The sequence below is a fragment of the Equus przewalskii genome, chromosome 19, assembly GCF_037783145.1.
Source record: "Equus przewalskii isolate Varuska chromosome 19, EquPr2, whole genome shotgun sequence".
Classification (NCBI taxonomy): Eukaryota; Metazoa; Chordata; class Mammalia; order Perissodactyla; family Equidae; genus Equus; species Equus przewalskii.
The window spans coordinates 57857695-57884467 of record NC_091849.1 but is presented as its reverse complement, the minus strand read 5'-3'; the positions used below and the strand labels follow the sequence as shown (position 1 = coordinate 57884467).

General features: G+C 35.3%; 1 protein-coding gene across 1 annotated transcript in view; it reads left to right on the top strand.

The window, feature by feature from the left end:
• LOC103546271 (protein eyes shut homolog) overlaps positions 1 to 26773 on the top strand; it is a 1017652-nt gene that overhangs the window by 143268 nt on the left and 847611 nt on the right. Inside the window, exons 9-11 of the mRNA XM_070583910.1 lie at positions 1597 to 1768; positions 2686 to 2764; positions 14198 to 14397. Coding sequence (XP_070440011.1) covers positions 1597 to 1768; positions 2686 to 2764; positions 14198 to 14397 — 451 coding nt within the window. The remainder of the gene's footprint in view (positions 1 to 1596; positions 1769 to 2685; positions 2765 to 14197; positions 14398 to 26773) is intronic.

The following is a 26773-nucleotide window of genomic DNA, read 5'->3' as shown; positions in this document are numbered from 1 at the left end:
TGATTGGTCTATTCAGATTCTCTATTTCTTCCTGATTCAGTGTGGGGAGGTTGTATGAGTCTAGGAATTTATCCATTTCTTCTAGGTTGTTCAATTTGTTGGCACATAGTTTTTCATAGTATTCTCTTATGATCCTTTGTATTTCTTAGGTATCTGTTGTCATGCTTGTTTTTTAATAAGTTTATCTTTATTCCCAACTAGACATGATGTTCTTGTCTATAAGAGTCATGTTTTCAGATTGAAACTGTTAAAAGATAAACTGAGGCATATCAAAATTTTTTGGAGTTTATTTGAGAAAATATTGATTCAAATCCGACAGCAACTGATCTAGCAGCTGGAAAGGAACTCCAAGGAGCTGTACAAAATGAAAGACTTTCATAGCCAGAGGGGAGCAGGAACAAGGCAGTTATACTCGGAAAAGGAATGGGGTGGTTACTGCAAACATGCTTTCCTCTAGGAGATGGCAGGGGTCTATGAGGCAGATGCCCTAACCAGTGCTGATCAGGCAATTCCTGATTGGTTGGTTTAAGATTCCATTTCTGGGAGCACTGAAACTGTAATTGTCTCCATTTGGTAATGTAGGACTTAGCATAAGTGACTCCACTGTGGGCCTGTTGTCTCGTTTTTAACAGCATCCGCTGTACTACTCAGCATAGCAACTTACACACATATCATAGCAATTGCAGGATAGTCCCTTGAAACTAGTGACTAGAAGCGTAAGTCAGGGAGAGCAGGATTTAAATCTCTATCTGCTATGGCCTGTGATCTGAAAGCACTACTTAAACTCTCCGAATCTTTGATGGCTCAGCAGTGAGTTGGAGTTAATGATGTCCCTCTCCAGGTTTTTTGAGCCTTAACTGAGGTAATGAATTAGGAGCCTTCAGCCCAGGGCCTGGCACACCAGCACATCCGCAGTCAATGCTGGTTTTTGTTAGTGATGCTCAGTATGGATGGACACGATGAACAAAGGGATTATTCTGACTGTTTTACAATTCTCCACTTTTTCCTATGTCTCTAACATGTGACAACTGAACCGCAGTCCAGCTCTCCACTAGGCTTTGCTGACGTTGTTCTCTAGATGTTTCCATCTATAGATATTGTCTCCATGACAGGTTTCTCCATTAACAGGGTACTCTCTTTCTTCTGTTTGTTCGTTTGGTACCCCTAGTTGAGCACAGAGGAGGCACATGGTAGATGCTTAATAAATATTCAAAATTTCACCTTTGAAAACACTAGATCTTTAGCCAAAGTTAGATGACATTTAGGAATCTCACCCAGCCAGTTAATAGATTCGCCAAGACCAAATTTAGAAAAATCCAAACTCTTTCTTCATTCCTGTAGGTGAGAAATGTTTGAATAGATTAAGCTTGTGCTTTGTTTCTCTCATTCGCATTAACTTAGTCATCTGAGAGTTCAATGACCTAAACAAGATTCACCTTGAAAAATGTTTTCTTTCTTTTGTCCGTTCCCTCAAGACGTCAAATTATCTTTACAGGGAAGGAATCTTGCTTTCTTGGTGACATTTACCAGAGTGAACAAACTTTTGAGCTTTGCATTTAAATAGTCTCCTGCTTTGTCTTGTCTCTTCTGACCTAGGCATCGACTGTGCAGTGAGTGTTGGAGACTGTCTATCAAAGCCGTGTCTCCATGATGGGGCCTGGACTGATGGCGTCAATCACTACACCTGTGACTGCCAGAGTGGGTTTTTGGGAACACATTGTGAAACCAATGCAAATGATTGCCTCTCGAATCCTTGTCTTCATGGAAGGTAGCTATTTTTATTTTTCTATTGTTAAATCTAAGACAGCAAATTTAACCCACAATATTTAAGACTTAACATCAAGGGAAAGTTGACAAAGATCATTTTAATTATGCTCTTTCATAAAACAGGAGCCAAGTACAGTTAAGATGACAGATGCTGCCTGTTTTACTTAATGCAATGTACTGGTACATTATCTCTGCCCTTCTTTTATTTCTGCTCATTAGCATAAAGTAATTTTCAATAAATGCGGATTAATTGGACTTTAATATACTTAAAGGTAACCAATCACAGTAATAGAAGTAGCAGGTAGGATGATAAGACATTCTATTATTTGCTCTGTGGAGGGATAATACCACACACTTAGTATTTAAAATGTTCCTAAGTAGACTGGTTCTTTCATCCCCATGTGCGTATAAGGTATTTTGTGACTCTCTTTACATAATAACTCTCCAGCTCATGGGTAGGATATTAGTTTATGCAAATCTCGAGTGGGGTTGTTTCTAGGAGATGCAGGTGGCAAAGAAGACTGGCTCACAGATGCACCGCGCTGCCTCCTGCAGCATCGTCTCTCTCTTCTAGTCGCGCCACTGACTTTGTGAGCAGAGAAGGATGAAGATGAGGGCTCTGCGATGCTTTGGCCACAGCTGACTTCAGTTTCCTACACAAGCCCTAGCCATACTTTGAGCTTTTAGAACTGTTCTTTGTTTCCATTGCCATGGGGAAGAGGGCAAAATGAAAATTGATCTGTTCTTTCAGTCCGGTCACCTTGGAGCACAAGAAACCAGGCTTAGAGTCCGCCTTCTACTGCTCAGGGGAATGTGCATTTTCACCTGAACTGGAAAAGAGAAACTTTAAGTGGTGAAACTCTCTTGAAATTACGCTTTAGTGTCTCACTTATTTAAAAATTTAATTCTTTGTTTCAGATGCGTAGATCTCATTAATGAGTATCAGTGTTTATGTGAGGCAGGATGGACTGGCTCAAGATGTGAGACCAAGATTAATGTAAGTTTTATAATTTTTATTAAATTTGAAGTAATTTGAAAGAAAAATTAAACTCCTTGCTATGGGTTTCAGAGTCATTTCTTCCACGGTTATTGATGATTTAACTCTCTGTCTCTCTCCATTGCTCTTTGCAATTTCTCAGCTGTTCTAAACAAAAGTAAAGCTCACAGCTTCTTTTCACCTTTCCTCCCGTCTCTTGGTATCATAAGCTTTTATAATGTGGAGTCCTCATTAAACTAAATCCTGGAAATGATCATTGTTGAAAGGAGCTCAGAGTCGTGATTCACCATCTGCCTCCCCCTATCTGGTCTTAGGACACACAGCTGTCTGTGGATGTGTAGGGATGAGAGGAGATTTAATTGATCCACATACCACAAGGAGAAAATAAATACTGGACAGATGTGTTAAAAAGTAGGTACATGTAGAGAACCTCAATGCCTATAATACTCTCAGGATCTGTCTTCCAGTCTTCCGAAGTCTGGCGTGATGTGATTGACACATGGTATTTTATGTGGAATGCCTCATCTGTTGAGAAATGGTGGTTAGCTGAAGTTTGAGACCACCCTTAGAGGATGAGAATCTCTTGAGCCTTCCTGGATAATGGGGAGTTCTTCCAGATCCTTTCTGGCTGTCGCTGCCATGGAAAAGGGAGAAAGCATGGGGACCAAAAACAGCCTATGGTATTGTGAGACTATGGATATTTTGTTTACATTCTTTGTGTCTCTCTCCCTCATCAGAAAAATATAGTTCCTACATCACAGTCATCATCTCATGGCACACGTAAGACGTGGTACTTAGTCGTTGGTACTACGGGAGGGGTGATGGGGTGGTTAAGGTATTAAGGAGAAACAGGATTGAACCACTATTTTGCTACTTGCCTGCTGTGTATTCTTGGACAAATTTCTTATATTCTGAAATCATAGTTTAGTTATTCAATGAGGGTAATCATAGTAACTACTTCTTAGGTTGTTACAAGGATTAAATTAGATAATGCATGTAAATCAATTAGCACTTTTTCTGACACACTTTTTGAAAGCTGAATTATTTATTGATATTATGTTGAACTGGGTTCTAAATAGTGAAAGCTATACTTGATGTTGAAAGAAAATGTTGTAATTAATAAATTCCCTGGTGGAGAAAGGATGGGGCATATATCTTTTGTGCTACATTGCATATACTGCCTATGGTAATCTCTAAAACAATGTCTCTTGGTAGTATAAATGTGGCATCCTTATTCTGAATTAAATATGTAAATACGTATTTTCCTTTACATATGAATTTGTTTATATCCATATATATATACCCACACATCCAACATTATTGGGACAATTGTTAAAATTCTACCTGTATGCTCCAAATGTTGTTTCCTAATATTTCTATTTTAACATAAAACTGAACTCATTATCCTCCTTATTGAGTGAATTTTTGTTTCATTTAGTGTATCTTAGGAACCATTCCATCACAACACAGAGTCCTGACTCATTCTATTTAATAGCTACAAAGTGTTCTGAGTAAGTGACGAAGAACCACACTTATTTCATGAGAGGAGGAGCATGCCGGCTTCCCTAGATCCTATTAAATGAATTCATTTTTCAAAGTGTTGACTAGTTTGATGAGGAAACTGTGGCAGGTCATTATTTTGATTTAAATTTTCCCAGATTACAGCGAAGACTGAGCCCTTTCCAGGTGATATTTGCATTTGTATAGCTCTGTTTGTGCCTTGTCTACTCATAGCCTTTGACTAAGAGTAGTTTTCTTTTGGTTCTATTTCTCTTTTTTTTTGGTTTGTATATATTAATTAAAATTATGGATAAAATCCACTAGGTTCTGCAAAATCTCAAATGTTCTCTAGAGCTTGGCCACTCTTGCTTTATAAAACTTGTAATTTGTGAGTTTTCATAATTTTCTTTACCTTTTTCCTTATGCGTCTGAGTTTTCAATTCTGCTTAGAAAGTCCTTTCATATAGCAATATTTAAGTTATGTTCTTATATTCTCATCTACTATAATTTTAGGATTAACCACATTGTTTTTGAAGAATTTTCTTTCTTCTTTCTTTTTTTTTTTTTTTGGTGAAGAAGATTAGCCCTGAACTAACATCTGTTGCCAATCTTTCTCTTTTTCCTTGAGGAAGATTGTTCCTTAGCTAACATCCATGCCAGTCTTCCTCTGTTTTATATGTGGGACACCACTACAGCATGGCCTGATGAGTGGCATGTAGGTCCACACCGAGGGTCCGAACCTGCAAACCCTGGACCCCCAAAGCAGAATACACAAACTTAACCACTATGCCACTGGGCTGGCCCCAAGGATTAACAACATTTTCAATACTTTAACCAATAGTGAATATATTGTTATGATTGATAAAAGGTAGGGATCTAATTTATTTGTTTCCAAAGGTATAATCATTTTTCCCAAGAACTTTCATCAAAACTTCCTCTAAAAAAGTCTGTTCCTTCTCTATTGATTCAGGATACCTCATTTGTCACGCGCTAAATTTCTATATACGCGTCAGTTTTAGGAATACCTATTCTGTTTCTCTGTTTTTTAAAACCTCACTTTACCATTTATATTAATTATTATAGGTCAATAGAATTGTTTTAAAAGTGTCCTTTTTCACTAGTACATTAAGTGCACTCTAAATGCAGTTTTGGTCATTCGTTCTGCAGATATTGAATATTAATATCCATGAGAAACTGACATACAGTAGTTATCAGAGATCTCTCCTATCCCACCACTTCCATTTGGAGATATAGATACAGATGCGTATCTTACTTAGCTGGCCTATTTATTGCAACATTATGTACATTGCAATACCCATGCAACAGCCTCTGAAGGGCATTCGTGGATTGACATGCGAGTCTCTCTTACTAGGCTGAAGAGGCAGGAGCAGTGGAGAAACATGGGCAATACGGATTGAAAAGAAGATTCAGGTCAATACAGAGCAGAGTGTTACATCTGAAGCTCCCTGAAGAGTAAACAAGCAAAGTTTATATTGGGGCTGACTGGGGAAAAATGCCAGCAAACCTTTTTTGTCAATCTGACAATTGAGGCAAGCTTTAAAAAATTAGAATTAATGCTAGAGAAAAACAGATGCATGATTAGGTTTCAAATGGATGCCATGGTTAGTGACAAAATGGAACTACTCTGAGTGTGCACGTTTGAGCACACACACACATACCTACATAAGCAAGTAAAGGAATGGAGGGTGGGGTGACACAGAAAGCAGGAATTTCCCTTTATTTTTGTTTTTGTTTCTTTGGATAAATACTCAGAAGTGAAATTGCTGGACCATATGGTAGTTCTACTTTTAATTTTTTGAGGACCCTCCATACTGTTTTCCATAGTGGCTGCACCAGTTTACATTCCCACCAACAGTGCACAAGGGTTCCCTTTTCTCTACATCCTTGCCAACACTTGTTATTTCTTGTCTTATTGATAATAGCTATTCTTACAGGTGTGAAGTGATATCTCATTGTGGTTTTGATTTGCATTTCCCTGATGATTAGTGATACTGAACATCTTTTTATGTTCCTGTTGGCCATCCGTATGTCTTCTTTAGAATAATGTCTATTCAGATTCACTGCCTATTTTTAAATTGGAATGTTTGTTTTTTTGTTATTGAGTTGTATGATTTCTTTATATATTTTGGATTTTGCCCTCTTATCTGATAGACGATTTGCAAATATTTTCTCCCATTCAGTAGGCTGCCTTTTCATTTTGTTGATGGTTTCCTTTGCTGAGCAGAAGCTTTTCAGTTTGATGTGGTTCCACTTCTTGACTTTTGCTTTTGTTGTCTTTGCTTTTGATGTTAAATCCAAACAGTCATCACCAAGACCGATGTCAAGGATCTTACCATCTATGTTTTCTTCAAGGAGTTTTATGGTTTCAAGTCTTATGTTCGAGTCTTTAATCCCTTTTGAGTTAATTTTTGTGTATGGTGTAAGATGGTGATGCAGTTTCATTCTTTTGCATGTGACTGTCCAATTTTCCCGATACCATTTATTGAAATGACTATCCTTTCCCCTTTGTATAGTCTTGGCTCTTTTGTCGTAAATTAATTGGCTATCTATGCATGGGTTTATATCTTGGCTCTCTATTCTGTTCCATTGATCTATGTATCTGTTTTCATACCAATAGCATACTGTTTTGATTAGCAGAGCTTCATAAAATAGTTTGGTATCAGGGAGCGTGTTGCCTCCAGCTTTGTTCTTTATTCTCAAGATTGCTTTGGCTATTTGTGGTCTTTTGTGGTTCCATACAAATTTTAGGATTATCTGTCCTATTTTTGTGGAAAATGCTGTTGAAATTTTGATAGGGATTGTATTGAATCTGTAGATTGCTTTGGGTAGTATGGACATTTTAACAATATTAATTTTTCCAATCCATGAATATGGAATATCTTTCAATTTATTTCTGTCTTCAGTTTCCTTCATCAATATCTTATAATTTTCAAAGTATAAGACTTTTATCACTTTGGTTAAATTTACTCCTAGGTATTTTATTCCTTTTGGTGCAGTTATGGGATTGTTTTCTTAATATTATTTTTGGTAGTTCATTATTAGTGTATAGAAACACAACTGATTTCTGTTTATTAATTTTATGTCCTGCAACTTTACTGAATTCAGTTATTAGTTCTAATAGTGTTTAGTGAAGCCTTTAGGGTTTTCCATATATAATATCAAGTCATCTTCAAATAATGATAGTTTTACTTCTTTATTTCTAATTTGAATGTCTTTTATTTCTTTTTCTTGCCTAATTGATCTGGCTAGGACTTCCAATACCATGTTGAATAAAAGTGGCAAGAGTGGGCGTTCTTGTCTTGTTCCTGATCTTAGAGGAAAAGCTTTCAGCTTTTCACCATTGAGTATGATGTTAGCAGTGAGGAAAACATATCTTTAAAAAAAGAGATCTCACAAATGGGAATATTTATCACACACAGAGTACCTTGCTTTTTCACTTAGTCTATCATGCAGGTTAATCTACATTAACATATATAGCTCTACTTTACTTTTATTAATATTCCATTGTATGGATCTACCATATTTATTTAATCAGTACCCTCTTGGTGGAGATTTAAGGGATTCTAAGTGTATTGTTCTTAAAAATTATTTATGTATCTTAGATGCAGAAGTTCGAGTTAATCACACTCTATTTCATAATAGGAAAGGATCATCAGTACTTTTAAAACACTCTCTTGCTCATGTTTCCTGTGTGTGTGTTTCCTTTTGGCTTCACAGCCCATTGCTTTCCCACCATATTTGTGTGCTTATTGAGAATATTTTCCTACGTATTTTTCCTGTATATTTTCTCTCTCTATTCCGTTGTTTGCCCTGGTGCGTAAATCTTGAGTCTCCAGCTTAGGGGCAGATTTCTATCACCACTCACGGAAGAGTGAGACGAAACCTGAATCAGGAGAGCAAAGCATGTGGGGGATGGGGGGCTGCACGTCCGGCCTTTTTGAGTCTCTCGTAATCACCAACACCAACCCCACATCCCTTACCAGACTACAGAATCTACAGATTCCTTAGCAACATTTCATCAAAGGGTTCTCAGTCTTTGGACTACTTGTCCCAGTTTGAGCCCTCATTTTGCCAAGTTGGAGCGCAATATACTGCTGAGATTTTTAATGCACACTTTAGATTTCTTCTACAATATTCTTTTGTTACTTGAGGAAATAGGAGTATGTACTAAGTGTTAGCTTTTTAAATGTATTTTTAAAAAATCTTGACTTTTGTTTCGTGAATTTGGCATTGTGTCTAATTTCAGCCCTGATGTACTTTTCTTTCCTATATTTGATTCATTTTTGCACTTCAGGCTGTTTCAGGGAAAGCGTTTTTGTTTTCCTGTATTTTAATGGCCTTCTTTCCCAGAAGTACTGCCAGACACATTTTCAGTAAAGAAATAAAAATTAATATTTACTAAAAAAATTCCAATTTTTGTATTTCCTAATCTTGTTTGAATTATTGAAATAACAAAGTTAAATGGTACGTTTTCTTTATATCACAACATAAGTCAGATTAAATTGGGAGCCAGCAAGATCTTCTCCCTATTAACTACTTCAGTCCCATATTCAACCAGGTAAGTTTTGAGAAAGAAAGAACACAGCAAATGAAAATTATATTAGAAGTAAAACTTAGGGATAGTAAGCCTTTACCATATACATTATCATATGTACAATCCATAGGCAGGAAATTCCTCTGAGAGAGAAATCATCAACATTTGGTGTACAAGAGTCCTAAGCTGGAATTCAGGTCTCTGTGATTTTATTCTGTCATCATCTTGCTATAAGACCTTAGTGAAGTCACTCTAACACCCTTTGGCTTGTCCTCATCCTTGTGAGTAAAATAAAATTGTTGGTCTAGATTCTTGCTGCTCAATGTTTGGTCAGTGGATTAGCAGCATCATGGTCACCTGGGGGTTTGCTAGAAATGGAGAAACACAGCCCCCCACCCCCAACACCAAACTAAACCTATTGAGTTTGAATCTGCAGTTTAACACACTCTCCTGAGTATTCACATGCAATTTAAGTTTTAGAAAGAGTAGACTATATTGGTACTTTTTATTCAGAACTAGACAAAATTCAAGAACTTCTGTGATGCTTAATAGGTCTTTGCAGTGGGTAGGATAGGGTTCTAGTGGGTACTAAGTCCTATTTCCATGCTTCAGATGAAACAGTTCCATGCTTATCCATCTAACGTATTCTGTTTCTCCAAGATCCTATTTGAAGAAAATATTCCACCACTTTAAATACAGCAGTGCTAAAAAAGGAAGCATATGATTCTATGAGAGAAATGCTACGATAAAGATGATCTCAGGGAATGACTATTTATTCCTCTGGGAAGTTCTGAGATCTCAAGACAAGCTTCTGGATCTAAACTCTACACCTCAGAGAGAACACTGTCAGAGAGAGAAGTGGCACACGTACTCGCCAATCTGGTGGTGCACTCTGGCTAAGCAGTCCACGATGAGTACATCACTGCTCTGTTACTCTCATACTCCTGGACATTTCCTGACATGGAGTTTTGAATAGAAGTTGAATGAACGTAGCGTTGGTCTGGTTCAATTGCCTCAATCGCCCTGGTCTGCAATAGTGCTCCCAGTATCTTCTTTTTCTAATACACTTGTCTTTTATTTCTTTCCTTTTCTGAAATTAAATTAGTGAATTCTTCTTGGAAAGCACTTTATTATATTAGAAAGAGTATAGCAAAGTAGTATAACTGACGATGAACAAAGGAAAGGCATCCTCCGTAAGTTTCGAACCAGGAAAGATCAAGAACTTTAAATGACAATTTGATTTTTTCTAAAAAGAAATTGCTTTTGTGTTTCCCATTAACTCTTATAATTAATTTAGTAAAAGATTCTTGTAAACCCTAAAGACAGAATTTTTGGCAATCCAAAAACTATCCCTTTCTTCCCATGGGAGATATAATTCAATTAGTTTATGTAATGCTTTCTAATAAATCATTCTATATATACCCAGCCATAGGGCTAAGAGGGAAACATGTTTCCATGCCATTCCCTGTGGAATTCTGCATTTACATGCCCTAAAAATAGCTGCAGTACCTGCGCCAAGTCTGCTAAATGCCCTTGGTTATCCTTAAGGAGTTCACATTTTCAGCAAAGATAGAACAAATATCAGAATGGCATTCATTTATAAAAACATACATTTAACTCTATCACTCTGAGTGTGCAAGATCGCCATCTGGGCTCCAAGCTTCACTTGAGTTTTATACTCAAGGGCGTAATCCACCTTTTATTGAAAATGATGCTAATTAAACTCCCTGGTGGTTTCGATAAACCTTTAATTTTCCATTTGATACATGATACGAATGCAGTGGCTTCCACATTAGTGTTGTCAGTGTGAAATTCACTGTTAACACTTCTTAAAAGTCACTAAGTGTTTGTAAGCATAAGTGTCAACTAATGATAATTCTTGAAAATATCACTTTGCAAGGTAAAATATTAAAGAAATATCTCATGTTTGTGTATGTAGTCATTCTTGAGGATGTAATGACTTGAGATGCTAGAGTGCAAATTTTTCATATTTCTGAATGTTCATTAAGAAATTCTGTGTAGACAACATATTGAGAGTAAGTTTTAAAAGTTTTACTAATGATATCATAAAGTTCCATAAGTTATTTCTCAGAATTAGAGGTGCAAATCTTTTCAGAGTTAACATTACATTGGAAAAGTGATGTCATACCGTGTTTAAGGCACCGTGCTTTGTGCTTTTCAGAATATAAGAACACATATAATATCTGAAACGTGAACTTAAGAAGCATGTGGTGTGAAATGGTAGACACTAAGTATACCCAAAAACTAACTTCCTATTCTAGGCCAAGTGCCACATGACTGAAATAGAGGCTGATGAGGCTCTTGGCCTTCAGAGTGTAAAGGGAAGAAAGATAACATTTGCTGACCAGCTGTTATGTCCCAGGAACAGGGCTCCTTGCTTTATATTCATTATTTTGTTTAATTCTCATAGGAACCTGTATGAAGTGGGTGAAATTACTGCCATTTTGCACATAAATGTACTAACAATAAATAAAATACCATTCGTTGAAAAAGTGAGTGAAAGGAGAAATATAAAAATTATTTTAAAGCTTAAAAAGTAAAATATTATCCAAGTTCCTCTGACTCCACAAAACTCCTGAGGTTCTGGAATGACAGGTATCAGAAATGCTGGACATAACTTGGGACAAATGCATGGAAAAGTGACTAATTAAAAGATTGTGATTGGATGCATATTAAGACTCTGGACCAAGATAGTGACCTATGAGGCTTCTGAATGTGCCCTGTGCCATGGATGCCCTGAATATACAGCTGTGCACAGAGCAAAACAGTGTGGTGTTGGCATGAAAGCAGATACATAGCTCAGTGGAGCAGAATAGAGAACCCAGAAATAAATCCATGCAAATATAGTCAGTTAATTTATGACAAAGGAGCCAAGAATACACATTGGAGAGCCAGCCCTGATGGCCTAGGGGTTAAAGTTCAGTGCTCTCACCACTTCAGTGGCCCGGGTTCAGTTCCCCTGGAATGGAACCACACCACTCGTCTGTCAGTAGCCAGGCTGTGGTGGCAGCTCACATAGAAGAACCAGAAGGACTTATGACTAGAATACACAACTATGTACTGGGACTTTGAGGAGGGGTAAAAAAAGAGAGAAGAAGATTGGCAGCAGATGTTAGCTCAGGGAAACAGACATTTCCCAGCAAAAAAAAAAAAAAAAGAATATACTACAGGAAAAGAATAGTATCTTCTATAAATAGTGTTGGGAAAACTGGATACTACATGCAAAAGAATGACTGTGGACCTCTGTCTTACATCATCACAAAAATTGACTCAAAATGGATCAAAGACCTGAACATAAGACCTGAAAACTTAAAACTCCTGAAAGAAGGCATAGTGGGTAAGCTCCTTAACATTGGGCTTGGTGATGATTTTTTTAATTTGACACCAAAAGCAAAGACAAGGAAAGCAAAAGTCAACAAGTAGGACTACATCAGATTAAAGAGTTTCTGCACAACAAAGGAAACCATCAACAAAATGAAAAGGCAATCTATGGAATAGGAGAAAATGTTTGCAACTCATCTATCTGATAAGGAGTTAATATCCAAAATATATAAAGCATTCACATAACTCAATAGCAAAAAAACAAATAACTCAATTAAAAATGGGCAGAGAACTTAAATAAACATTTCTCCAAAGAAGCCATAAAAATGGCCAAGAAGTATGTGAAAATGTAGTCAATATCACTAATCATCAGGGAAATGCAAATCAAAACTACAATGAAGGGCTGTCCCCATGGCCTAGTGGTTAAGTTCTGTGCCCTCTTTTTCAGCAGCCGGGGTTTCGTTCCTGGGTGCAGACCTACACCACTCATCTGCTGCCATGTTGTGGTGGCAACCCACGTACAAAATAGAGAAAGATTGGCACAGATGTTAGCTCAGGGAGAATCTTCCTCAGGAAAAAAAAAAAAAGCCACAGTGAGATATCACTCACACCTGTTAGATGTCTATTATCCAAAAAAGACAAAAGATAACAAATGCTGGCAAGATTGTGGAGAAAAGGGAAATGTAAACTGCTATGACAACTAAGGAATACAGTATGGATGTTCCTCAAGATATTAAAAATCGAAATATCATATGATCCAGCAATCCCACTTCTGGGTATATATTCAAAGGAAATGAAACCATTATGTTGAAGAGATATCTGTAGTGCATGTTCACTGCAGCATTGTTCAAAGTAGCCAAGATATGAAAACAACCTAAGTGTCCGTCGACTGATGATTGGGTAAAGAAACCGTGGTTCCTGTATGTACAATGAAATATTATTCATCCTTAAAAAAGAAGAGAATCCTACCATTTGTGACAACATTCATAAACCTGGAGGGCATTATGCTAAGTGAAATAAGCCAGACCGGGAGATAAATAATGCATGGTATCACTCACATGTGGAATCTAAAAAAGAAAAAGGCGAGCTCTTACAGACAGAGTAGAATGGTGGTTGCCAGGTGTTAGGGGGTGGGGAAAGTAGGGAGAGGCTGACAATCATACAAATTTTCAGTTATAAGATGAGTATTTTCTGAGAATTTAATATGTAACATGGCGACTATAGTTGGTAATACTTTATTGTATAATCAAAATTTGCTAAAAGAGTAGAACGTGTGTTCTCGCTCCTGCCAACCCCAACCAGAAAAGGGAAACATGTGAGGTGAGGAATGTGTTAATTAGCTTGATGGTGGGAATCTTTGCACAATGTGGATATCTATCAAATCAGCACATTGTACCCTTTAAGTATATTGCAGGTTTTGTCAATTATGCCTCAATAGAGTTGAAAAATATATACACATTAAAATAATTCTGATTAAGAAATGATGACGAATGGAATAAAAACTCAGCTATCATAGAGGTTTTTTGTTTTTTAGAGGGGTATAAGTCAATTGTGAATTGTCTGTTCTAAGTATGTGATCAAACCCTGGACTCCTTTGAGAGTGAATGGAGGCACTATTAATCATGACCCCAGGACAGCAGCGTTATCCCCGGGGCTGTCCTGGGCAAACTGGAACCTATGGCAGATACGAAGGGTCAGTGAATTCCTGGTATTATGTCCATAGGAAATTTGCTTTAGCACCATTACTGAAGGCTGGGGGGCTAGGTGTTCTCTGACACGGTACATGTTTTAATAAAGTTTCATAAAGGGTTTTTTCTTTCTGAAAAATCCATAATGGAACATTTGACAGAGTGTTTCCGGTGATATAGGTAAAAATCAGTTATTACTAGAAACATATTTCAGTTACTAGAGGAAAGGAGTGTCAGATAAGCCTGCATATTGGTTTCTTTAAAAAGGTTTAAATAAAAATATGATTTTAATAAAATTGTTAGTCTTACCACCAATGATCAAACTTGGTTCTCTATTTCTGAATTTAGGACTGCACATCCGTCTCTTGTTTGAACGAAGGCATCTGTCAGAAGTCAGTGCACGGTGTCACTTGCATTTGCCCCGGTGGGTACACTGGTGTGTACTGTGAAATGCACGTTGACGGTTCTGCGGAGCCTGAACCGAATTTAGTCCTCTGTCTTAACGGAGGCATTTGTGTAGATGGAGCTGGACGCACTTTGTACTGCAGGTCAGTATTTATTGATGCACAATTTGCTAACTATATATTTAGGAAAGCTTCTAAACATCCTGCTAGCAATGCCCTCTGAAATACGGAGACTGAGTTCTTAAGTCAGTTGTCGTCTTTAAAAAATGTAAGCACATATTTGCAATCAATTCTACAAAGTATTGCTTGTTTTTCCAAATACCATGTATTCATAGCCGTCCCATGTTGGACTTCCAAATTTAATCATCCTTCGTTGTCTCATTCTTTCCTATCTCCTCTCCTTCCCAGAATTTGGCTCTTATTCCTTTCCTTAAATATTATGCCACATGAATGATTTATAAACAGTACATATTTCTGGCATACTTCTTAACCAGAGATTCATTTCTCTTACTGCTGTACTTATCTTCTAAGATCTTAACAACTGATACAAATTTTTATTTATTAAGAGTCATGAAACCAAATTAATCTGTCTATGTATTGGCTTAACTAATTATTATTTAAGGTACTTTTTAAAATTCTTAGGAGATGAATTTTCATTACCTTTGTTCTTTATGATTATATTGAATACATAATTGGTTGGTCGTTTGAGAATTTAGCCATTAGCTGTTTGATTTGTAAAATAATAATTGAAACTGAGGTGTTAAAAACACATACTTTACCTCTTTTCTCTATTTCAGTCTGATATGTGAGAGGTTTTTGTTAATTTAAAATCTGTGAATTACTATGTTTCTGTCAAAATATCTTAAGTTACTGAAAGGTTGACCATGCGTATTTTGGTACATAATTATATAACATTAAAGTATATCTATTATTTCTATATTTTATCAATTATTTCTCTTTAAATTATTAACATATTCTGCCTTATATTCAATACTGCTACTACCATATTTCCTTTGTTTAATATCTACAGCGTGTTTGTTCTTTTATTTATTTTAATCCCTGCTGTTTCATTTTATTTGGGGCATATCTCTAGTAAGGCACACATAGATGCTAATTTCACATAAATCCAAGATTATTATCTTTTAATTTAACATATGCAATGTTTATTTATTATTATGACACAGTTATTCTTTATTACAAATGGCCTAGCATGCCATTTTCCTTTGTAATGAGTGTATGTGAATTCTCTCTCTTGTATTTTGTGTTTTTGAGCATGGATTTTGTTTATTTTACTCTGGAGGTTTGATGAAGTATAGAAAGTAAGCATGTGTCTAATATCAAGGATAATTATGTAACATAAAAATATGAAAATGATCACCCGACCACTGCAAGGACCCTCTGGGTTATAATCGAATCAGTTCCTGGATTAAGACAGCAACAAGAAATTGAACATTTATTCCCAATGGATGCCATGTTATAAATCAAGTTCCATTCGTGGAAACCCATCTTGTTCAATTAAAAAAAAAAAAGTAGAAATCAGGGAACCTAGAATACAACCTGGATAGTGTTTGTTAAATCAAGTACTGTAAGGGCTGCTCTATGAACACTCCTTTTAGCGGTTGTCATTCAGGGGCCGGTTCGGCTGACCTCTCCTAAAGCAGGGGGTCGCTGGAATTCAGGCTGAAGCCACCTGCTTCTTTTCCTGGCGTGTCTCCCCGGGACAAGAACAGGGGCATCCATTACTTCTACAAGGTATTCAAATGCCATTTAAATAAGAGCCATCTGTCTTCAAAATGGTCACTGCTGATTCCACGTGCCTGAAGCCCCTGGAAGTCTGACTGGTAAATTCCTCAGAAGGTTCCTTTTCTAGGCGATGTGCGCGGTGACGCTCAGGAGCCGGCAGAGTTGGTGCCAAGTTAGCACAGACCTCAGTTTACTTACAAAAGAAAACTCGTACTCTGGGAGGAAGAGCTTTGCAAGTTAAGACATCAGATTTGTGTTTGGGTTGAGGATTAACTTGTGATATATTTATTTAAACCATCATAAAATAATTATTTTTCATTGTTTAAATAATCATATCAAACTTACTGTTTTGATCCCTATTTAGATTCTTCAAATTTAGTCAAACAGAGAAACCTTTAAGTGAAGGAAGCCAATCTGAAAAGGCTGCATACTATATGATTCCAACCATATGACATTCTCAAAAAGGCAAAACAATGGAGACAATGAAAAGATCAGTGGTTGTCAGGGTTGGGGTGTGCAGAGATCAATGGGCAGAGCACAGAGGATTTTTAGGGCAGTAAAAATACTCTATGATGTTCTAATGATGGATATGTGTCATTACACTTTTGTCCAAACCCATAAAATGTACACCACCCAGAATGACCCTTAAGGTAAACTATGGACATTGAGTGATTATGATGTGTCAGCATAGGTTCGTCCTTGGTAAAAATGTACCATTCTGATGAGTGATGATAATGGCGCAGGCTATGCAGGTGTGGGTGCAGGGAGTATATGGGAAATCTCTGTACGTTCCTCTCAATTTTGTCGTGAACCTAAAAGTGTTCTAAAAAAAATAGACTTTTAAAACGACAAAAAAAAGAAATTTTACTCTTAAAAACATAGTAAAATATTTTGTTATTTTCTTCATGCTCATTTTCCTTCAACATTTACACAAATCAGAGTTAAAGTTAATGTCTCTGTTCTCATTGCAGGTTTATTTGTTAATCATCTTTCCAAATTTTGTTTGGTTTTAATTGGGAAAGTAGTTATCCAAACCTATAAATTTCCACCTTGAGGATATTTATCCTGAAATCTTATTTTTGATGAAAACTTCCTTATTAAAAGATTTCAGCCTTGATTGATCTGTAGAATACTCTATACCATTGGTTTCCTAATGACTTTAGGATAAGTAATTTTCTTCCAATTGAAATCTCATGTTATATCACATCTAGAAAAAAAAGATAAAGAATATATTACCCTTTAAAATTGCCTGGAAATTTGAAACTACCAACCTGAAATTTTTTGTTGTGTTCTTGGCTTCACATATGAATTAGAACTTGATGACGTACAGATTTCTTAGATCTTATCTTTGAGGATTATGCAGTGATGTTGTTATTTTCCTTTCTTCTCCATCATTGCAGAAAATAAACCTGAGAATGGTCTATTTTCGTAAACATTATGATTTTATGAATGTAGTCAATTGCTTCTTTCATGGAAGCTGACATGCTTTTTAATTTCTTTAATTAAAAACACACATATGAAATACTTACCCCAGTGACTGGTGTGTACAGACTTATACTTTAATTCTGTTCTCTTTTATTTTTGAAATTTAAACATTTAGCTAAAATATGTGTTGTTGTATATTTCTCTTATTTATTTCTTCATGTCTGAAAAGTTCTCTTTCATTATTCTTCTATTATTCTTTTGGGTGTTATTACTGATTCACTCATTCTGCATACTTCTTTGGGTACTATTACCTACATATTGTAAATTCAAAACTGTCTTTCACACATTTCACTCTTTTTGCATTTTTGTGTCCTTTTTTTTATAATTTCTCTTTTTTTAAATTTTTTTAATTTATTATTTTTTTTTTCTTTTTTCCTTTTTCTCCCCAAAGCCCCCCGGTACATAGTTGTATATTTTTCGTTGTGGGTCCTTCTAGTTGTGGCATGTGGGACGCTGCCTCAGCGTGGTTTGATGAGCAGTGCCATATCCGCGCCCAGGATTCGAACCAACGAAACACTGGGCCATCTGCAGCAGAGTGCGCGAACCTAACCACTCGGCCACGGGGCCAGCCCCTGCATTTTTGTGTCCTTTAGAAAATTCCTTCTCAAGTCTCAATTTACTTCTAAACTTTTTAGTGGTTTTATGAAATTTTTTCTTTTGAGAATATTATTTATTTTCTTTTACTTTTCAATACATATGCACTTTTAAATAGGTATTTTCTTCCACTGTAAATGTGATGCCCAGTTAACAAATCATATTATTATTTTCTGTTTGCAAAGTAATTTATTTCAAGAAAGTCAAAGTTTCTTTGAGTTTTTCTCAAAGTTCTTAAAACTCGGCTCATCTTCTTTTTGTTACGGAATTTTTTCAGTTGACTCAGAGTGTCAATAACTAACATTTTTATGCTTGCCTTATTGATCTTTATTCTTCTTACCCAAATGTCTTGCAAGACGACTTTTGTTACCCAACTCTATTGGTCAGATTCTTCTTTACTGAATTGTTTCTGTGTCTCCAAGACAGTTTTAAATGAGAGGCCTGAACAGTTAAAGGACGGGAGCAGAGCATGCAGTAGCGCAGTGCACACCAGAGGAAACCTATTTTCACTGCGTGTGTTGTGGCTGCTTATATCCAGGGTGAAATTGCTGAGCATTTATGTATCCATTTACATATCTCCACTTTACTGTTTAGATTTTGAATGTTGGGTTTCTCTAGATCTGAGGTGTGTCAGACTTATAGTTTGTTCATTGCTAGTTTTTCTCATGAAAATATTTGATTATTTTAGATTATTTTATAACTACAACGATACATAATAAGAGAAGCTAGTATTCATTCTTTCATCTTTCTGAAATAGTAGCTAAATTTTGAAAAGCGTAAGTAGTCTGTAAATAGAAAAAAAATGAAAGGGAAGAAAAAGGACTGACTTAAGCCTGACCGTTTAGAATGTGATCCTCCAAGATGGTAAAATGAATAAACCAGTGATATATAGCTAGTTTCCTCATTACTGTAGATAAACATACAGGAGATAATGCTTTGAATACTGATATAAACTAAATAACCATTTCAAGCAAAATAAGTTAAGATTCGGTTTAGATAAACAATTCCTAGACTGTTAGGTGCATATAACATATAATATTCAAGTAATTCTATAACCATACTTTAGATCATTTCTGGAGAAATGAAAGGGCATTTCAAACACCTAAACTTATTTTTAGTAATATACGTATTAGGCAATTCAAACTCAAGTGAGGAAAGTTATATTGCCAAATTAAGAAATATCAAATTAACAATATGCATGTTTAAAGTAAAAAGCCGTGAATGATAATAGATGAGATTTTTCAAAGTCTTTGCCATTCACAGGCTCTATTTGCTATTTGAAATAAATGAAAATACCTTTTTGTTCAGAAAATATAATATCTGATGATTGTATTTCTAGTCCTAAACTCAAATGGATGTTTTTATTGACTCATTAAATTTTAGGGCTGAAGAAGGATTCTAGAGATGACCTCTAGTAATCTAGTTATTGCACAGATGAAGAAGCAAAGGCTGAAGGGGGTTTGTCCTCTGTCAGCTGCCTGCAAAGTCACGATCGGTGGGAAAGTCAATGCTAGAATCCAATGCATTGCCTTTTTATTTTCATTAGAGTATTTTTTATTTTAAATACAAAAGAAATATATGAATATGATAAAAAAGAGAAGAAATATATATATAGTCCAATGACATGACTATTCCTAGATGCAGTTAAACATCTGTTTTGCTCTTTACATCCTGGTACAAAGTTTAAAGACATTAACGACTTTGTTCAGTTTAATAATAGCTGCTTTCAGAAGTCCGTAAGTATTATTAACCATGTGTAACCGTTTAATAGCATTTTAATGTGTGCAGGTTTTATTAAACCATAAAATCTATGTTGAAATTACGATAAAATCCAAATTAGAATCACTCGGCAGAGGACTATAGAAATAAGTAAAAACATTATACAAGGCTTTTTTCTCTGGGACCATGTAGGTTATAAAGAATATAGCAAATAATTTATAAAACAAAGCACTGAGACACAATGATACTTGTTTTGGCTTTTAATATGTGAAATCTTGGTCCAAGCAGTTTTTTCCTTGGTGCTCTCTGCCCTGGGCTTTGCAGCTTCCCTTTCCATCCTCCAAACTTTCCCACCCTCCTGTTGCAAATGTCCCTTCTTTCTAATATTTCTTTCCAAATTCTTCTCTCCTTGGTCATTGCCCGCACGTTCCTGAGGTATTTCACATTCTTGCCTTTCTCATTGACATAAGCTTCACTACACTTTCTGCCGTGAACTGAGCATCATTAGTCCGTACTACTAAATGTACCGTGTTTGAAGATTGGTAAACTTAATGTTGGTTCCTCACATTGGCATGTTTCTTTTTCTAAAAAATTCAATAAAATCAAGAAAAACTAATGAATTTTTAATTATAGGACCTCAGCAACCATAACATATTGTTAAATGTAATGTCTGAGATCAGTAGACATTACTGAACCCCCTCGTCATACTTAAGGAAGGATAGATGCCTGGACAGAAAAATCAGGAATGAAGGCTCAGAGGGGGTAGGTAACTTATGAGGCTTACAGGGTAAGGCTATTCTACAATAACCCATTTTCAACAACTTTCAATCACCTGTGCTGTGGGTCAGTTGGCTTTATATCTTGGAATAAAACATTTACATTTTTAATAACCACAATTAGGTGGCTTCCAATACATAGGGCTTATCCTTTCAAAAATACCCGATGGGCCATGGAATACTCTAAATTAACATTTTTTTTTTTTACTCTCTTACTTCAAAAAATAAACCTTTGACCAAAAATTTAAAAAATGAATAGTAGAATCCATTTATAAGAAAAATAAAATGCATTATTTTGCCTTAGAAAGTATTGCAAGGGATAGGATAATAAGCAATACCCGCTTCCCTTAATAGGTCTCCTATATGAACATCCGATTAGCTATATTATTAGCAGATTGCCTCAGAACGTGAAGAGACTCAAATTTAAAATGTGAACCTGCTTTGTTATATATGAAGTGTTAATTTAAATAATTATGACATAGTTTTTAAAATACATATTTTATCAAATTAATAGGTCTATTATTATAGTCAAATGTAGGATTATATTTTCTTATCATTTATTTTCAACTTCATTACATAATAATGAGGACTCCTGTGGATGACACTGTGAGCCAACACAACCCTTATAAATAGTCACTACATATTTTTTGTTCATGCTTTAAAGGCAATCACTGGAATTTCCAGTTTCCTTTGTGGTATTTGTTAAGTTATACATTTTGCAATTTATTCTCCAAATCAAGGAACCACTATGTTTTTAACACTTGATTAAAGATATTCCAACTATCATTAATAAATTACACCACTATAAAATATAATTTTACTAAATAAACATCATGGTAAGGATTAAAGTAAAATCATTAAAATTTTCATATTTCTGGCTTTTGTATCACCTTTGGAATTGACTTTGGACATAACACATTGCATTTTCCTCCTTGTTTAGTGTTGTTATGATGTGTACTTTTCTTTGTCATTCCATAGATAAATAAGTATAAATATATTATCAATGGTGACCATTTGTATTGTAGTTTGCTTTTCAAAATACCTGGCAATAATTCATGACCAAATTATTATTTTTTGATTTATTTTTTTAATTTTTAACTTTTTTTTTTTTTTTTGCTGCGGAAGATTCACTCAGAACTAACATCTTTGCCAATCTTCCTCTTTTTTTGCTTGAGGAAGATTAGCCCTGAGCTAACTTCTGTGCCAATCTTCTCTGTTTTTTTGTATATGGGACACCATCACAGTGTGGCTGATGAGTGGAGTAGGGCTATGTCCAGGATCCAAACCCGTGAATTTGGGCTGCTGAAGGGGAGTGCATGGAACTTTAACCACTTGGCCACAGGGCCAGGGCCCCAAATTATTACTTTTAAAAAGATAAACCTAAATCATTTTAGACACAAAAGCAATGCCAAACATACCAAATGAGATGGTAAATCCAAAGAAAAATGTTGTTTATGTGTTAAATAGAAAATTTAAATTAGTGACATAGAAAACATGTTTATTCAATGTGACAGATTTGACTCTATAAAATACACATAGGGTTTGCTCTATTTCATAAAATTGTTTTAAATATATGGATTTTTTAATTGCTGTATATCATACTTACTTTAATTTAGTTAACTAAAGCATGAAAACAAGTAAATGTTGACAATCAGCTCTACTATCTTCAAAATTAATTGCTATGACGTTGTACTAATTCTTATAAAAGTTACTCTTTACAAATACTGAATAAGTTAAAGTACAATGATTTTTCTAGGGGAAGAATTTTAAATATTTGAATTGACAGATATCAAATGGTTCTTTCAATGCAAAGCATGCCCATTGTTTAGTGTCTTTAATACATAACAACAAGAATATTGAGATAAATTAGGTATACTTGGATAATTTAACCATGTAAGTTTGCTGAGTCAGTCTAGCCTCAGGAGACTTTCACTGCCAGTTAGATAGACAGATAGGTAGGTAGAAAGATAGATAAATAAATGCATGCATACGTATATACGCAGATAAAATCACTCTACATATAGCAAACTCGCACACAACTGATTCTTACCAGGGAGCTCACTAGGGAGAAGTTGAAAAATAATTTACTCCATATTTCTTTTTTTTAAAGTAATCTTTATTTTATTATTATTATTATTTTTTTTTGAGAAAGATTAGCCCTGAGCTAACATCTGCTGCCAATCCTCCTCTGTTTGCTGAGGAAGACTGGCCCTGAGCTAACATCCGTGCCCATCTTCCTCTACTTTATATGTGGGATGCCTACCACAGCATGGCTTGCCAAGTGGTGCCATGTCCGCACCCAGATCTGAACCAGTGAATTCCAGGCCACTGAAGTGGAATGTGCACACTTAATCACTGCACCATCAGGCCGGCCCCATAATTTAACTCCATATTTCAATTTTAAAATAATAGTAAAGATCACTTAGTAATATGAAAATGATAAAATGTACGTGAAGAAGAAACAATTAAAGATAATTTTATAAACTGGGATAATATAAAATCAAGTTTCTCTTCTTGTTTTTATTATCACAGCAAGTTGTTAGCCATCTTACAACATTTCTAGGGCATGTGCTCTGTCTGCTAAGAGACTGTTACCTGAGGAAAGATCAAGGGCCCTGAAGGCAGGAAGAATTGCACCCAGAGTATTTACTGCTTCACTGTTTGTGTAACTTAGAACAAGTCAGCTAATCTCTCTGAATTCAGTTTCTTCACTTATTAAAGAGTGTAGCATAATGCCAACCTAACCTGACTGTGGCAAGGACTTCATGAGAAAAAGAGAATTTCTATGGAAGACCTCTATTCAACAACCTGTTAACGGAAGTAAGGTACATTTCTTTCTACCTCTTCCACTTCATGTAACACCCCCCCCAATCTGTGTTGTAAAATAATTGGAAAATGTGTAGTTGTAAACTAATTAGAATAAAAATATTGTATTTGTCAAATGCAAATTTTAAGGAAATATGTGATTATTCAATCCCTTCAACTAATTACTGGTCCTATAATCATGACTTTTTTTTAATATTCTAATATTTTTCTGTAAGTAATGCCCTTCTAAAAGTAAGAGAGCATTTACCAGAGCTTTAAAATTATAACAACTGAGGTAATTTTTCTTAAGAATAATGGAATAAATATCTCATTATTCTAAGAAGCTAGTTTATTCAGATGATAGGGAGCAAAAGAAATAGTGATTATGAGCACTGCTGAATAGTTTATTGAGTTCACTGGGTGTCTCTGTTTCAGCAATTAATCTGACTTTAGCAGTTGCACAAATTAAGTATTCTAAGTTTAGATCTTTTTCTTTACTGTTTCGAAAAATATAACCCATGTTTGCAGCTTGGTTTTCAAATTTTAGCTACACTTCATTGATAAATTCTGTTGACATTGAAACGAAAAAGTTCTCTTAATTTTGTTTTTCTTATGTAAGAGAAAAAGATAAGAGAACTTTGAATGTAAGGAATTGCTTGGTATTATATTTTCCTGTTACTCATGCACCAAATTTATAGGATTACGTAATCAAAGACAGTACTAATGCAAAATATTGGCCAGGAATTTAAAGTATTAAATGAGGGAGAAAGGTTAAACTTTGAAATAAAAATAAGATATATAAAATGCTTACTCTGACAAAAATGCAGAATAAACTGTCCAATTATGCTTTACATTTTACTTACACAGATATCTGAATAATGAAGAAAAAAATTAAGGCTGGATATGTTTCCTTTTGGCTCTTATAATATTTTTGGTTTGCTGCAGTGGTTTAAAAGAGTTTTCAGAAAGTTCCATCTCTTCTACAATAAAAGCCAGTGTCAGAATTTGATCTCTGCCTACCTGATTGGATGGAATTAAACTTTAATGCCGCACTCTGCAGGCGAGGTTGATAGTACTTTTTCATCAAAGACATTGAGCAATAAGAAAAGAAAAAACGTTGCTCATACTTCTTATTGTCAGTGGAATTACTGTATCTCCACAGTTCAGGGCATCTGTACATTTACAGCAAACTTTAGTTCTTTAGCAATTCCTTTTGTAGCCCAATGTATATAGCCGAAAAGTCTTCTTGCCTTCCATTTCAAAAGCACAATTTTCCCTATCCACAAAAGTTTCGCAAGCTTCTCCCAAATATTTTAGGCCTGGCAGAACTATAAATTTGATAATGAGATTTTTGAAGATTATTTTATAAGTATATTAAACCGAAATATCAGTACATGTGTTTGTATAGGGATGTGTGTGTGTGTGTGTGTGACAGAGTGTGAATGAGAACCAGAGAGAGACAGAATATTACTGTTTTCTCCCAGTTCTTTAGACGTGGAAAGGCATTCACTTTGTTTCTGTCTGTTGGTCACGTATGTTCAGAATAGAAGAGGTATATACTGTACCGTATATGATCTATTCAGTCTACATAAACATCTTTTTAAAACTAATTTACTCATTTGTTTATATAACAAACATATATATTACAAACATTTGTTAGGTGACCCAGCATCTACTAAAGGCGTAGAAATAAATTAGATACATATCTTTAAATGTGAATAAACTTACAATTTATTAAAGAAATTTATAAACAAAATAACACAGTGTGTATGAGCAACACACATAAAGCTTCCATGGAGGAATAAGGTAGAATGTAACTTGCTCTGTCTTGAGGGGTCCTGAAAGCCTTCAGAGGGATGTCTTTTGACTTCAGTCTAAAAGGACGAGCTCATCGCACTGATATATTTAATAAAAAAGCAAAAGAAAAAGAAAGTGAAGCGAGGAAAGGTGAAACAGCGTGTAGACTTCAGTGGTTTACAAGGACATCACTGTCCTTGTAAATTAAAAACGTAACGGAGGTGTGACAAAATCAGGTTTCTGAGATGGTAAGGAGCCAGACCCTCAGGAGACTTGTAAAAGAAGCTTACCGGGCTTTAGACTTAATCCTATAAACAACCAGAGAAGATCTTTTAAAGTCTTGTCGGGTGGAAAGTTAAATGGTCAAATTTGCATTTTAGAAAAATAGCTTTCGAGAGCAGTTTATGTGGTTAAGGAAATAAAGTAACAAGTACTATAATGACCTAGATGGGGGTGGCGATGGGGCTGAATTAAGCAGGACAATGAAACAGAAGATGACGGCGGATGGAGTTGAGAGAGATTTGGGAGGGAAATACAAAGATTTTAATAGTCATCGAATGTGGGAGTAGAATGAAGAGTTGAGGATGGCTCTCGTTGTTTTAGGCGTTAAGTATATCCTGACCATAAAAATATCCTGACCGCTTATGTAATAATCATTGTCTCCAGTCAAAATGGAAACAGATCCTATGTCTCCTGTCTTTATGTAAATCTGGTTCAGTCAGAATGAATTGCTAACCAAAGCCTTTTTCAACTTAAATGATGCAAAAGAGCCAGCCAGAGTGCATGTTCAAACCAGATCTGTTGACCTGGGGACATAGTAAGTTTCAGAATCAGGACACATGGAATTACATAGATAAGACAGCTTCTCTCAGCATATATTTTCTCCTTCTTATATTTAATTAGAATGATATAATCATTTTCAAGAAATAAGATAAAATTTCATGTAGTTTAAAACATGTGGAAAGGGCTCGTGATCCGTAAATAGTTTATTTTTAAACACATTCTTTGGTATCTCATAACTTTGTCATGTCCCTATGGATTGAAACTATTCATCATGCCGTTAATTATGTTTTAACATCTCTATGAACAAGAAGATGAAGACTCTTAAAAATCCTTAGGGATTTATAAGTATGTAACTTCAGAATTCATAAAATTGATCAAGTAATTGATGAGTTAAAGGCTTTTGTAATGCTCCAAGCCAAAGGCTTACTGCATATCATTATGCAGGCATATGTAAGTGTGATGAGATTTCTCTTTGATTCTTTTAAGGAAATTAACCTAAAAGAAGTGATCCACTTTTTAATTGGGGGATTTCTATTATTTATTAAATGTTATTTCATATCAACAGAATTATTAAGAATATAATGAATGAAAGAACAATTGTAATAATATGCATACCTATCATTGTTTTATTCATAACAATTATGTACTGTGTAAGGTATTAAATCGCATGCTTTACTTAGCCTCTGTTTTGAGTATCTAATAATTGGAGTAAGCAGGTGTTACATGGGTGTTGGAAAAGCTCTCGTTTTTCTAAAGTTTGAACGCCATCTGGCTTGTTGGCAACATGAATAGACTTTGTATTTGTGGGTTTAGAGATC